Genomic DNA, 15593 nt, shown 5'->3' on the forward strand with positions numbered 1-15593 from the left:
TTTAATTTTTTCCCTTTTTCCTTTCCAAAACAAACTACAAACCTTCCAGTGTTTGATTTGCTCCCAGGTGGGATCCTAACTTTTCCTGCTGGGAGAACACAGGGTGAGCAAGCGCCAGGCAGTAATCCTCCCACAAATGTGAGTTTACTCATCTGCAGCTGTTCTTGGATTGGGGGAATAATAGCTATATCTGTTTGTGGCATTGCTGACCAAAGCAGGGGTCTTGTTGATCTTCTCCAGCTGACCAGGAGTGCACTAGGAAGAATGTCCTGCATATAAAGGAGTGACTATCTGAGCTTTTGGAAACATTAGGTGTTTTGTAGTTGAGCTGAAAAAACATCGGAGCAATTTTCATTTCTTACAGAGAAAGGAAGAGCCTAAGGAAATAGTTTTCCAGTGGCCAGCTTTGTGCTTCTTCCTTGTTTGAGATTTGAGCGGTCTTGCATCCTTTTGCTTTCATACATGCCCAGGGAAGAGAAAGAAAATGCAAGGAAGGTACCAGAGGTAGTAAAGGGAAAGGGCAGGGTGCAGGCTTAGTTTGGTTCTGCTTTTTCTTCTGAAGTTTACATTGTTATAATTTTCTTGTGGTAAATACAATTTTCAGATAGTGATAATCTTCTGGTGATAAGCTCTGCTCCTTGTTGGAAGAACTGTATTGACAGGTGAGTTTGTGTTAGCACATGACACCAGGTGAGCAGGAGCAAGGTGTGTTCTGTGCTCTCTGATACCACTTCTCAGAACCTCTTTTCTTTCCTGGTACGTGTGAGGTCAGCACGCAGCCCACCTGCTGCAGTAATGCTGGGAGCGCCTTTCTCTGTTCAGGCTTTCCTGCTGAGCAGCACATGGAGTTAACTTAAGTTACAGCTGCTTGGTGCTTAATGCCAGCTCACTCCTAGGCTTCTGAAATACTGTTGTTTATGTGCAAAAATATAAATCCAATAGGAAGGACAGTGCTGGGGTCTCTTATGTTCTCCTTCTTACTTACTGTGCTTTTGTCCAACCACATATCCTATAATGACCTTGGCTGCTAATTCTTTTTCCCTGGGAAGTCTGAGGTTAAACTTACAATAATTTTACAAGGTTAAATTACATGCACTGCTTCCTCTGTTCCAGATGCATGCACTCTGTACCTGAGAGGTACAGCGGCCATTTGATGACTCCCTAAATATTTCTGACAGTGCGGAGTGGTATTAGATGAACAGCACATGCTTTCTTTCGGGTGTAAAAGATTTTGTGTAAACAAATATTGCATACAGTTATATTCTTGGAATGTTTCTTTTTTGTTAGAAATTAAGATTTTTTTGCTTCCATGAGGTGAGGAAACTGGAATACAATATGTGAAAAGAAATGCATGGGCTGGAAAAGCTCTGTCCTATTGTAATAACAACTGGCACCACATAGAATGTATTCTTGATATTGGCATGTTCCCTGCTCATTATTTTGGAAAGAGGAAAGGTGTTTTCCCAAATAGTAAGTTGGCAGCATCCTTTGCTCTCTGACTGATGGACAACTTTATATCTAACAAATGCTTGCTTCTTGCAGCTAGTAATACCAGCTGCAGTGGTGTCATTAGCTTAAAGCCTGATTATATTTAGTGGGCACCAAACTCTGGGGTCTTTTCTGTGTTATGAAGAAACAGGCTGTGAAATGGTTTTAAGCTGAGGGAGGGAAGATTTAGGTTGGATGTAAGGGAGAAGTTTTTTACAGAGAGAGTGGTGAGGTGCTGGAACAGGCTGCCCAGAGAGGTTGTGGATGTCCCATCCCTAGAGGTGTTCAAGACCAGATAGGATGGGGCTCTGGGCAGCCTGGTCTAATATTAAATGGGGAGGTTGATGGCCCTGCTTGTGGCAGGGGGTTGGAGATTCATGATGGAGTCACGGAGTACCTTCCAACCCTGGCCATTCTGTGATTTGAGGTCTCTCTGTGCCTTTGCTGCTGCAGACCCCAAGGGGCTTTTCTACTGGAGCCATGGGAGGTCTAGGATAGGAATGGGCTGCTCTCCAGCTGATATCTCAGGTTCTTCCCACCCTGGTGCTAGCGGTGTGCCTTCAGGCATACCATGCCTGCAAAGCAAGGTGGGTCCCACCAGAAGAGCTTGGTGTGCGGCGTTGGAGGAGGCAGTTGGGGATTCTGGGTGCAAGCATCTCCAGTTCCCAGCAACTGACTGCAGAAACCCTGCGAGAGCCCAAAATACCTCGGCAATCCTTTCCACAGGCGTGGTGCTTAGCCAGGAAACCCTCCAAACGCAATCAAGAATAGCAGGCGAGTTTGGAAAATCTCGGCTATCTTTGCCGCTGACCTAATTCTAGCAGTAAAGCTGAAAATCCGCAGGTCGCAGCAAAGCAGGTTACTGCCTCCTCTGCAGTGAGGCTGCTGCTGGCCGGCGCAGCTGCTCTGTGGGCACGTTGGTGGCATGGAGCTCTGCTCGGAGCGATGTCACCATGCAGGAGCACGCTGCGTGTCCCCGGCGGTGATTATACCAGTATTAGTGGGAACGGGGGCACAGGGCACCCTTGGCTATTTAAAGAGCAGGGCTCTATTTTTAACTGCCTTTTTAAGAAAGCTGGAGACTTATGAGACCAGACTATTTATAATTAACTGGAGTGGGCTGCGCGTTGATGTTTAAGGCTTGCTTTGCGTGTTCCTCAATAGACAAATGCAGGACTGTGACCATATCTTAGTGCCAGGTAGTGGAACTGTGATACTTGCAGCACTGGAAACGAGCACAATCGGAAAGTTGGTGCCAAATGATCTCGTGCAAGAGACTCCTGGATGTGACCATACTGGCAGCAAATAGGTCAGAAAGTGAATGGGACGTGGAGCATTTACAGTCTGAGGTGGCTGCAGGGTTTAGGACAGTTGCAAGCACAGCTGAGCCCGACAGGGATTTATCTGGCAGTGCTGTGTATTGTGCTACGTGAGGCCAAAGTTCAGTTAATTAGATTCACCGGGGATTAAAAAATACTTTGTGGGTAATGGCCAAGATCAATAATAATGAACCCTTGATATATAATTTCAGGGGGAGATTAACTTTGATAAATTGTAATAGACTCTACTCCAGAGCATCTGTTGCTATTTGATGTCTCTTAACAACTGCCCAAGTTTTATTGCCTTCCAAAGGAAGGCAGAAAGCTGTAGGGGAGCTGCAAGGGGAGAGGAGAAACTGATGAAGAGGCGCTGAGAGCGTGGTGCTCGGGCTGGGTGAAAATGAAGGGGTGAGAGAAAATGCCAGGCATTGCTTACCTCAGTTCCTCTGCTGGGCAGATGGCCACTTCTGCCGCTGTCATCACCTTCTCATTGCGAAGTGCAGGCTGCTATACTTGTTCTTTTACTACTGAGTTGTAGGCTCTCTCATTGGCCCCTCTGAAGATGAGAGAGGTTAGGGAAGGATGAGCAGTCAGCTAGCAAACAGCCGAGAGGAGGCACCTTTCGAAAGGATACTTTCTCAGCATCATTTTTATTCCTGTGGGTACCAGTATTCAGTGCTTTTCTTTTGCCACTCTTTTCAGCATCCTAGTTTTGGGAGTTGTGGGCTTACGGATGGTCACTTTATTATGGTATTAATTTAAGTGAGTAGTCTGTATTTTAGCCCTCCAGTTCAAAGAGAAAAGCTTAAAGATATGCACCACCAGTTACCTGCCTGTCGGGCAGCGTGTTATGTGGCAGAGCTGCACTGCCTCAATGTATCTGTTGGTTTTATTATTGCTGTTGTTATTAATACTGTTAATTACAGGTCTCTTAATTTGCGGTTTGTTTTTTGTCTGCCCTTGGCTTGAGAGCACAGTTAGATGCATGTTAATTCTCAGCATTTGCACACAGATCTGATCTGGTTAAGATCAGGCTGAACATTTTGCCTGCAGAACGTTTTCATTCCCTTGAATCCCTATGTACAGCGTGTTGTCAAGGCTTTTTATTATCATTTCTCAAGTTTCATCTCTTTGTTTCTTCCAAATGATAGGCTTAAAAAAAAAAAAAGTAGTCTGGAGGCTTTTTTTTTCCCCATTACTTTCTCATGATGCAGTTTATTAACATTTGCAATACAAACGCTCATGTATGCTGAGGAGCTGTGGGTAGGAATGGCAGGGAACAGAGGCGGATGAGCGAGTGTTGTGTTCAGCTTGGAGCGAGCACCAAAAGAGAAATAACCACGTAAAGAGACCTGATGGAAAATCCGAACAATGAATGATTGCACGGTGCAGGTGGAGAAGATGGGCTTTAACGGCGCCGTTGTGCAGCAGATTTCCTTCCCAGCGTGAGCCCGGCGGTGCTGCGCAGTGAGCGGTGTGTGCTGCTGCAGGCTGGGGCAGCGCAGCTCCCAGTGCTTACATAACGCTCTGCAGCAGCGCAGGCTCTGCCCCGGCGCCCGCCTGGCTTTCAGTTTCTGATTCAGGCACTTGGCAGCATCTCCTCTTCCTTCTCTGGAGACGTGAAGGCAGGGGTCAGACCCTTCTGCGGGCAGGGGAAAGATTAGAGATGAGCACAAGGCAAAACCCGTTGTCCTGTGATGGCTGTTACAGATAAGCGAGTCTCTGACCTGTGAATCGTTTATGGGAGGAAACCGTATTTTCCCCCATTTTCCCTGTCCTGTGGTTTCTGCATGTGGTTCTCATTACCTTTATCTCAAAATCGTTCTGGTCCAATGAATTATTGATGTGGGGTCACTTGCGTCGCTCCAGGAATTGCTTTCTTTAACCAGCGATCCCTTCTGAATTTTTTAAGCCATCTATTAGCTCTGAAATCCAAACAAAGTTGGTGGTTTCTAATTTCAGGGTTAAATTGGACTCGACTTTGAAAATGTGAAGAGGAGGAGAGCGCAGGGGAAGGATGACCATATTCTTTTTCATCTTAGGATCTTCCTTGTGCGGATGTTTTCAGTGCTTCTTGGGGTTTTTTGGTTTTGTATTGTTTATTTTATTTATATATATATAAATAAAAACTTCTCTTGGAGATCAGGTGTCTGATCCCGCTTCAGTGGGCCTTGAGCTTTGGTATCCCTGATGTTGAGCACAAGCTGAAACTGACTGTTGAATTTCGGCCCTATAGACCTGCAGGCATAGTACAGAAATATCTGTGAAGTGCTTTCCTTTTCCCTCAGATGCTCTTTCTTTCAACATACAAAAACTGGAATTCAGCGTTTTGAAATGCTGTTGGTCAACTCCTGCTGGGAGGGAGGCTTGATCTTCTGAAGATGGGCAGTGTTTGTGTCAGTGTGCGTGTGCATGTGTTCTGCACATGTTCCAGCCTTGAGTCAGCACAGTCTCTCAGCAGCGCCTGGCTGCAGGGTTGTGCTGAGTCCTGTAAAGTGCTGCTTCAGAGCTGAGCACACACGTGGTTTAATGACTTCTAGGCAGAAAAACTTTCTTCTCTCTCAGTTTCCATCGCTTATGCCAATGGTAGAAGATGGAAAAAGAAAAAAAAAAAAAAAAAGAAAAGAAGAAAAAAAAAAATCAGCAACAAAAACAGCCTGTACCAGCAGAACAGCTGCAGTCTCTCCAGGGATGCTCGCATTCAGGGACTTGCCCAAATCTGACTGGCACCAAAATCTCTTGGTAGATTTAGCTGCAGTTAGCCTGGGCTGGGCTCTCCAAGGGGTACTGAGCAGATTCAAGGGATGTTGTGTATCTGCTTGAACCCAATGGCTGTGCTGTCACTGCTACAATCTGGGGAGAGACAACTCAAGCAGCGAGGCTGAGCTCAGCAGGGAGCGTGCCACAAGATGCAGTGCTGTCCCTAAAAGGGCTCCTCAGGCACTGAGGGCAGGTGGGTTCCCAGCCCCTCTGTGGCCAGCAAGTACAAGGCTTGGAGCTGTGCCCCCAGCTCTGTGGGGCAGGGGCTAGGCAATCCCCAGGCACAGAGGAGGCTGTGGTGCAGAGCTTGACTCCTACTGCTACCCCTCAGAAATGTCTCTGGCAGAGTAGGGGGAAGGAAATGGGGATTAATTATTTATTTGTTTGTTTATGTATTTGCACCCAAACCACTTCCTGCACTGCAGTTTTGATTCAGGCAGTGGGGAGCCCGGTTTCCGCAGTGGGATTTGGATGCGGGTTGTGCAGTGAGACAGCTGAAGTTATGAGCAAAAAGCATGCAGAAATAAAGGTTTCCTCCCAGTACCTTATATAATCAGAAAGGATGATGTCATTGGGAGCCAGAGAGGAGAGCAGGCTGTGAAATTACAGCCCGCTGCAGCCAAGCAAAGCCAAGTGCAAGCAGGGGCAACGTGGAGCAAGGGCTAGGCTCCTCTGGGAGAGGCCAGGGGCTCAGGCTGGAGGAGAACTGAGGGGGCTATTGGAAGTAGATGCTTCACATACAGTCAGAAGCTTTCACATAGCACAAGGTGGAAAGGGGAGAGCAGCATGTGCCCAGCACACAGCCACAGAGCTGTTGTTTCAAAGGCTGATACCCTCTCTCCCATCAGCAGCCCCCCATGACTCACTGTGGGTCAGTTCCTTCTACTTGAGGAACTAGAACTGAAGTTCTCCTTCTGTCCTCCTTTCTCCTCCTGGGATCAGGGCAGTGAGAGGCAGCAGCCCTCTGTGCCCAGCCTGTGTTGTTTCTCTGTTACATAACAATATGGGCATTTAGGCTTGTTTTTCCAGATATTGGCAGATGCATCAAATATTGGCATAACCCAGTGGTTTACATGGAAAGCCGGCAGGCTCTGTCTGGAGCCTGCATAATGCTGGCATTTTCATTGAGTGCGAGAGCCTGCAGCAGTGTCAAAGCCATGTTGTAGGGATCCAGGTAAGCACGTGGGAAAGGCATTCCTATTGTGGCCTGACTCTGGGATTACGGCTGCCCAGGTACAGCTACACGACTTGATAAGGAAGATTAATAGGCTTGTGATTGCTTTCACCCTGAAACAGGCTCTGCTAAATTTGCTCTCATGCTTTTGAGCCTTGAAAAGCAACATGCTCACGTGATGGCTCAGTGTGAAGGCTCCAGAGCTCACTTTTCAGCCCCTGTTTGCAGGGTGCTGCTGCTTTCTCTGATCTGCCGTGGTCCTGGGGCAGCAGCAAGACCAATCCAGTTGGAGTTTCAGCATTTGTTCTCTTTAAATGGTTGGATTTTTGCACACAGCTTTCAGATGCCTGACAAGGTTGATTTTGCCAAATGCCCAGCTTTTGACACAGCAGGTCACAGTGCCATCCGCCTAACTTTGTCTGGGCAATCCTGTCTGTGCTCATTTCTACTCAGCGCTGATCTCTGTTCCTAGAGCCACGGTTCCTGGTGCTGGGCCTTCCCCTTCCCCCCGGTGCTTGGGCTCAGATTGTAAATGCAGTGTGCATTTCCCTCTGCATTTAGGAGTGCACCATGATACACCTGAAACAGGTCAGATGTTGATTTCCCAAACTTATTTCCTATTATACGCTATGAAGTGGAGCTGGCCCTGCTCCTCAGTCCCTGCTCTGCCTGCCAGCACTCAGTGCCCGGTGTCACTTGGGATGACAGGTGCCAGCAAACCAGCAATGCTCTTTCATTGCTGACCACACTGGGCAAAGCACCTGCAGTGGGTGCGCACAGCTCCTGTTGATCAGCCTGTATGTTGAAGATAAGCTTCTAGGAAGCTTCTAGGTAGCTAAAAACCAAAAGAGTAAGGCTCATGTTAGCCGTATGTGCTTAATACTAGCAAAGTTAGTAGAGTTTGCCCTAGAGCAGTCTAAGGAAGGAAGAGATGAGATTGATGTGATTTTTTTTTCTTTGATTTTTGTGATTATGACGCTCTCACCCTCCTTGTTGTTAATGTTTAATGAAAAACTCATGTTCTTCAAGGGCCTTGCTGGTCATACACAGCCCTGTGGCTCCTCTTGAGACAGAATGCTGGACCCTTTGTAAAGAGATTTATAATAGAAATACTGAGGAGCTCCCAGCTACAGCACTGCTAGCAAACACTCCTCTGTGCTGACAGTTCATCAGCAAAACCCCTGACCCTTCCACCCTTAATCATCCTTGCTTGTCACTGACATAATTGCCTGATTACAGACTCTTCTCCCCCACCCCTTTCAAACTGGGAGCAATAGTGAATTTGAAAAACAAATGGAAATGAACTGTCCATGCTCTTTATTTTTTTTCTCCCTGTATTGAGATGGATCAGGCTAAGATTCGGTTTCTTTGTTTATGAGCAGGGGTTGGGATAGGCTTTCAGGACTCTTTTGCACCGGTGCTTCTTGCATGTGAATGGTGAAGCTGATGTCATTGTGTTATTGATTGAGATGACAAGTTTAAACATAAATCATTAATGTCTGAGAAAAAGAAAGGGAGGGGGGGGGAAAGGCAACCCACGCTTGATAGTTTTCCATAAATCTGCTGTCTGTTCCTGCATACGTGATACAGAGGAGGATCTGTAGGGTCGCTTTTCCTGTGCAGCCTGAGGATGATGTGCTTTGCCACTGCTGCCCAAACCATTTTCCCCACATTTCACATTCTGCAGAAAATGGCTCAAACCATCAGCAGTGCTGCTGTGCTTGAGACTCTCTTTGGAGATGTGATACAAGGTCAGCAGGCTGCCCAGAGGAGGGGTTCAGGCTCTCTTGTTCCCGCTGACCTTGCACCCCAGCAGCCTTTCAGACTTGGGCCCAGTGCAGTGCTTGGGCCATTTAATTGCCAGCAGGGATTGTTTGGGTGTGTTAGGCTGACTGGTTTTGTTCTTTGCTCTTTCAAATTTTGTGCAAAGAAATGTTAGAAATGTTGCTTGGATTGGTTCGTAGCACATGTCCCTGAACTGACCCTGAACTGACAATGCACAAGTGTGCAGTGCTAGCAGTCATTTGAAAGTGCTCTCACAAAGTTCTCAGCACAACAGCAAGTAGCCGAGGGAAGTGCAACCCCTAAGATATTTGTACAGATTGTGCCTTGTGTCTGCACAAAGTTCATCCACGGGGTCAGATTATCAGTTCAGACAGCAAGAAAATAAACAGTGTCTGTCAGGGGTTAGCAATCGTGCAAGTATTGGTGAGCAGATGCTGTTTGCAGTGTAAATAGCTTAGTGGCAGTTCGTCCTGGCACCTGTGGGGAATCTTGTGATGCGTGAAGGGAAGGAAATATGAAAAGTGGCTCACAGAATGGAAACAGAGAAGGAAATAACATTGCATTTCTGGAAGCTAACTCTGATCCTCTTCTCCCCTTGCAGCCGAGCTCACCTCCGCCTGTGTCTAGAACGCTTAAAAGTTCTGATACCACTAGGACCAGACTGCACCAGGCACACAACGCTTGGGCTGCTGAACAAAGCCAAAGCACATATCAAGGTAAGAGCTGCTTTTCCCAGCTTCTTTCCATCTGACTGGAAGTGCAGTTCGGTTGCTCTCTCTTGCTGCTGAGAATGGTTTTGTGTTAAAGGATACTAGCACCTTTGTTTACTGTATAAATGTATTAAATAAGTGTTGCCCCCTTGTTTAATTCTTAATCATTACTACAGGCCATATTGTTTGAAGAGTCCATAGTGAACTCTGTTAACTATGAAAACGTTTGATTAGACTAAGGGTCTTGTTTTGTATTGTGGTCGGCCTCTGACAACAGAAGCTCTTAAAAGAAAAGCATGCTTACCGCTGAGTAACTCCACTTTGATGGGAAATGCTACTTTTTTTTTTTTTTCTGATGTGCTGTAAGTTTCCATTGCTGAAGCATTAGCACAAAGCCTCAAGAGTGTGAGACAGGGTTGGCTTGCTGAAGAAGTTTCATATGTGAAGCAGCCAGCTAGCCCTGCGCTTTTCTAGTTTCACTTCTGGCAGAGCGAAGCGTGAAAAGAAAATACAACGTTGTCAGTATCTGGGAAAAGCTGAAATCCTTTGTCATAGCTCAGGATAGTGGGAGGGAGGATGGGTGGTGAAGGAGAAAAAGCACTGCTGGAGGGACGGAGTTAGCCTGAAATGACTCCTCCTTATGCAATGTGCTTGTTGTAGGAAACAAAGAACAGTGCCCTGGTAGATTTCCCAGCTGTGATCAAAGAAATCTGTAGTAGGTTATGTAAATCATTCACTAAAAAGAAACTGTTTCTGAGAAATCCTACTAAACCATGCAGCAAGGAATGCGGAGCTCCCAGGGCACGTTTTTATGTTACAGTGAAATATAACGAATAGTAGATTGGTTTGGTTAAGGGAATTGAGGCCCCTTTGTGGACATCCGTGGTAATGCAGGTGGCTGAACCCATGAGGAATGACCCACAAGCTGCTACACTTCATTTAGAGAGGCTCTGTCTTCAAAGCCTTTTGATACCACTGCATATGACTTATCTGGGTTTGGAAACTGGAAAAGTTGTGAAGAAGTAGCATAGAAACTGCCAAGAGAGGCTTCTGGAACTTGGAAGGCAGCTTCTTTCAGTGTTCTTGCAGCTTAAATCCTTCTAGGATCTGGGAATGTCTTGAATAAAGCAGGTGGCTGGGCAGTAGAGGTGGGAGGGAAAGATAAAAGGATGAAACTTGTTACTGAGATGTATTTGATCATGTCAGAAACTTGAAGAGGTCGAGAGAAGAAGCCAACACCAGCTTGAGAACCTGGAACGAGAACAAAGATTTCTAAAGAGAAGACTGGAACAACTACAGGGTCCTCAGGAGATAGAGCGAATACGAATGGACAGCATTGGATCTACCATTTCCTCTGATCGTTCGGACTCTGAGCGAGGTGGGTGTCTCTGAATTGCTGGTGAATCTTTAGAGCTCTGAGAGGAGGGAGCACGAGGCAGATCCATTTCTTGTCTCTTAGCTATGCCCTTCTCTGTGACCTTTGGTATTTAGGCTACTGATTTTGCTCACACACGTATGCACATACATGTGCACACATACACTCTCCTACGAGGGCAGACTGAGTGGGTCGAGGCTGTTCAGCCTGCAGAATAGAAGGCTCTGAGATTACCTGATAGCAGCATTTCAGTATCTACAGGGGAGCTAGAAGAAAGAAAGGGACAGACTCTTCAGCAGAGTCTGTGATGATAGGACAAGGGGAAATGGTTTCAAAGTAAAAGAGGGGAGACGTAGGTTGAGTATAAGGAAAATGTCTTTTACAGTGAATGATGGTGAGGCACTGGAACAGGTTGCACAGAGATGTGATGCAAGCCCATCCCTGGAGACATTCAAGATGAGGCTGAAGGGGGTTCGGAGCAACCTGATAGAGTTGTGGATGTCCCTGTTCACAGCAGGGGAGTTGGATGACCTTTAAAGGTCCCTTCCAACTCTAAGGATTCTATGATTCTATAGCATACATGAAAATTTTTGTCTTTTGCATGAATTGTTAATTAATTAAATAGTTTGGAAGAAGCATTGCTTTTGTCAACACATACAGATTCCTATGACATTTCATGTGACCTGTTCTCTGAAGAGCTCTTCGAAAAGTGAAAGCATTCCTTACAAAAACATAAATGGCTGTGGTCACAAGATGGTAGCCAAATACTTGTTGTCGAAGATGGAATAGATGTGCTTTTTTTTTTTTTTGTATGTTTTGGCATCAAAAAAGCATGCTGCAAGGCGACATCTAACTTCTCATTCCCCCCAGTGTATTTCCTGTTTTCAGGCCTACTGTGGCGTAACCAAGCACAAACAGAACTAAGCAAATTGACTCTTAAAATTCCAGGAATCATTCTACCACTACCTCCCTTTCTTTTCCAAGTTTCCTATACAGTTCATCTCAATTAAAACTGGATAGAGGTCATCTGAATAGCTAAATGAATTTGAATAATTTTCTTTTTTGAAACATCTCAGCTGTGGATCCTAGGTAGGCACAGTAGGTGTTTCAATACTTACTGACAGCCAAACATCCTGTGTAATTTGTGTTTGAATCTACAGTTTGGAAAAAAAAATAATTGGAAAATGTTTAAATGCTGTGGAAACCAAGATGCCTGGTTGACTAGATTACTGCTTTCTAATTCCTTCTTAAAAAAAAGAGATTGAAGCTTTTAGTTCCACCATCAGAAAATAACCCAAATCCTCATGGTAATGCCCTCTATTTGTGATCCCAGCTTTCAGAAAGTGATGCCAAGCAAGTAGCATGGTAAAAGGGTAACTTCAGGCTCTGTTTTCTCTCTTATCCTCTGTTTTATCCTTTTTTTTCTTTTTTTTCTCTCCCCCTCCTCCCCCTTCCCCCCCAACACTGGGGTAATACAGTTTCAAAGAACAGAGATAAAATACCAAGTTCAGTGCATGGGGTGGCTCACCTATGCTGGTAATGTGGTCTGCATGCTCCCTTTGCAAACTCCCTAAGAAAAACTCCAGACTGGTAGCTTATCTTTTTATAAATCATGTCCTGGCAGCTTTGCTGACCTGAAAGGAGCAGTTGTGTTTGTGGTACTAATATGTGTGTTTCTCTCATTTCCTTTTTTTTAGAAGAGATTGAAGTGGACGTTGAAAGCACAGAGTTCTCCCATGGAGAAGTGGACAATATCAGCACAACCAGCATCAGTGACATTGATGATCACAGCAGCTTGCAGAGTATTGGGAGTGACGAGGGTTACTCCAGCGCCAGTGTCAAGCTCTCGTTTGCTTCCTAGAACCAAGTGAGATGACAGTGCAGGGTGAATGATTTCACTGGGGTGATCAAACTGGGTCCTAGATGCCAGTATCCTCTTTCAGAAATGACATATTGACAGCTAGTCCTGGAGAGACCTGTAAATAAAACCTTTTGGGTAAAGGAAGAAACTCACATGTTCATTTGGTCACGTTACCAATTCCAATTCCTGCTGGCAAAAAGTTAGACCAAACTGTAGTCCCATCGAAGTCAGCGATAACCATTTGTTTCTGTGGGACCTGGATATAGACCTTAGTGACAAAACACTTTGTTTTGAATTTATTTGTTTGAAAGAGGATACTAGAGACTCATCCCTCTCTTTCTGTCATGAGATCTGGGAAATGTCAGAATTTTGTATGTTGCATTCAGGCTGAACAACCTAATTTAGGCCCTTCTGAAGAGCTTTTGTGGTCCTAAAAGGACCATGTCCTACAATTTATCACAATCCAATGCTGTTGTAATGTACTAGGAAATTTTTGAGGACATAAGTAGCCTAGGGATAACAACATCAACAATAATATTAAGGTCTCATTCTGTGCCCAGAGAGAGGGGCAGCAAAGAGATGTTCAGGAAAGAATACCATTCAGCTCAGCTTTCTGTTGGACGTCATTTAAAAAGCAAGTACCTCTGATGCGTGGCTAAAGCAAGGGGTACACACTTGTAATCTACCAGCACTTCATGGGCTGTGTCATGCCTCAGGCTGTGACACCAACAGCAGATCTCCCGGTAGATGTGTGCCCATACGCCGGCACACAGCCAACTGAGGACAGAAAGAAACCAGCACATAGAAGAGGTGATATGCCAGAAAGTCATGCCCAGATACTGAGCCACTATGACCTTTTTATTTGATGAGATTTTTTGATAAACATTTGTAAATGTGTTGGGAGAGAAAACACCCCAAGTCTGATGCGTCTTTTTAGAGCTTGTCCATACAAAACCTTAGATGTCTTTTATATGAATTTATGCCATGAAAAGATCTCTGTTTTGATGAAGCACTTGACCCAATGAAATGCAAAGATGCTTTTTGCCGTGCACACAGTGGATGGAGGCTGTGCTAGCTGCAGAAGGCCAGATTTGGTGAGGGTTTCTTCAAATTTCTTTTTAGAATCATTCCCTTTGCTGACTTTTAAAGTTCCAGTCCAGTAGTTAACCTAGTTAAGCTCAGCACATCTCTCACGTTAATGTAATGTTTTTGACTGCACGTCCTGTTCCCAAGGGCCTTGCCATCACACCTGTGCAGGTGCTGTTAAGAGCTGTTCTAGCGAATGTTTTCTAATTTTCTCAGAGACGAGCATTCTAACCTGCACTTTGAGGGCTTTGCTTTTTTATTTTTGTCTTTTTAATGGCCAGGATTTCATTTTTCCAAGTTTTAAAAACCTTAATAGAGTTCTCACCTATGGCATTGTTTGAAACTTTGTATATCCTTAAGTAATTTAACTACCCCTCATTACTAAGAAAAGAAGAGGAAAAAAAAATGCTTTATAAAATTCATAACTTATTGCTGATTTGAATGGGTTGTTAATTTCAGTCCTTTAGACTTTATTTTATTGTTTTAGGTAGGGTTGGGCAAAAAGGTAAAATAAAAAAAATAAAATAAAAACAACCATATTTAGCAGTGCAGTGGAATTGTGTTTAAATGTTAGCATATGGTCCCCATTAAAGTAGCACTTTAACGCCATTAAACATTTCTGTATCTGAAATGAGTCGTGTTCTTCCATCTTGGTCATTCGTATCACTTTAGCTGACACTTTGTTCTTCTTGTGCCCTTTGATCCCGTGATGAGAAGATCTTGAATGATTCTGCTGTCGAGTTGTGCATTATTATGAATTGCCTGTGTTTAACTATTCTGGTGTTTTCCCTGCTCTTCTCAAAATGTGTCATCCTCTGTAAGAGGCACAACACATACACTTGAGTAGAGGAAATAATCTTTCCATGGCTGATCTGTTTCCGTTTGTTTTGTGTGCTTGGTTTTTTTCCTTTTTTAATTATTTTTAATTTGTTTATTATGTCTGGATCAGGTTGCTGTTGTTAAATCTTTCTTCACTTGTGTGCATGTAATACAGTGGCTCAGTACATCTGTTCTTCCTTCTGGGAGGTGACCTGGAAGGAACAGGAGTCTGTCACAGACTGAATTGAGTGCTAGGTTAATTAATAGGGCCCAAGGGTTTTGGTAGAAGAATGTGCTGCTCAGATTTGTTTGGGGCCCATATAACCTCTGAATGACAGGAGTTTGGGGTAGTGATGAAGAAGAGGAATCTTCAGCTCTAGCAAGCGTGACTTCATTTATTCACTATTACTCTACTTGGAAGTGTTGATCACCAGTAGCCTTGGTGCTGTGCAGCAGAATTCCAGTGGGAATTACTTATCTAATGGCCTTTTTCTTTAGCAGTCTCAGCACCTCTTCCTTCCTGTTATTCTTGTTTCTTTTAAATGGCCACTGGGGAAAGAAATATCACACCTGAGAAATACTAAAGTTCAGGAGTTGCTCTGTTTTCTTAGTTGGTATAAAACTGTCATGTGTCTATGGTTGGATTAAATGTGATTGAAATGTTTGCTTGCATGGAACAGGGCCAGTATCTCCCACCTTTTGTAGCATTGTGGGCTTGGAGGAGTCTGGTATCAGCTGCAGATACTGGGGGAAAATGTAGCAGGGAGCGATGAGTTTATCGTGACTTCACCAAGGGCAGATCATGCCTGACCAATCTGATGGCCTCCGACAGTGGTGTGGTGGCATCTGTGGACAACATAAGGCCAACTGATGACATTTACCTGGACTTCTGTAAGGTCAAGTTTCTCATCTTTTGAAAGCTGAGATGGTCCTCCGTACTGCTTAGCTTTAAGAGAATCCATAGAGCAAGATTTATTGGCCCTAGATGTCTGCCCACCAGACTGTTTTCACCCGGAGTAATGCCGTAATGTGGGCATGGAGTCGCATTTCCCTTTTATATTTGCAAAATAGAGTGATTTTCTTTTTATGCTTTTCTTCTTGTACACTGCTGTTTGGTGCCCTTTTATGTTTTATTTTTTTATTTTTTTTATCTTTTAACTTTTATGTTTGGTGTGTAACAGAAGCCCTAAATCTATTCCTATCTATGCAATTTTAC

The 15593-nt window shown here is 44.6% G+C and overlaps 1 protein-coding gene across 1 annotated transcript in view; it reads left to right on the forward strand.

Moving 5' to 3' along the window:
* The window catches only part of MXI1 (MAX interactor 1, dimerization protein), a 43507-nt gene extending 29318 nt beyond the window's left edge, over positions 1-14189 (forward strand). Inside the window, exons 4-6 of the mRNA XM_003208151.3 lie at positions 9128-9242; positions 10443-10614; positions 12309-14189. Of these exons, the coding sequence (XP_003208199.2) occupies positions 9128-9242; positions 10443-10614; positions 12309-12472 (451 nt within the window). The 3' untranslated portion in view covers positions 12473-14189. The remainder of the gene's footprint in view (positions 1-9127; positions 9243-10442; positions 10615-12308) is intronic.
* Positions 14190-15593: the final 1404 nt, after the last annotated feature.

Source organism: Meleagris gallopavo, chromosome 8 (genome assembly GCF_000146605.3).
Source record: "Meleagris gallopavo isolate NT-WF06-2002-E0010 breed Aviagen turkey brand Nicholas breeding stock chromosome 8, Turkey_5.1, whole genome shotgun sequence".
Lineage (NCBI taxonomy): Eukaryota > Metazoa > Chordata > Aves > Galliformes > Phasianidae > Meleagris > Meleagris gallopavo.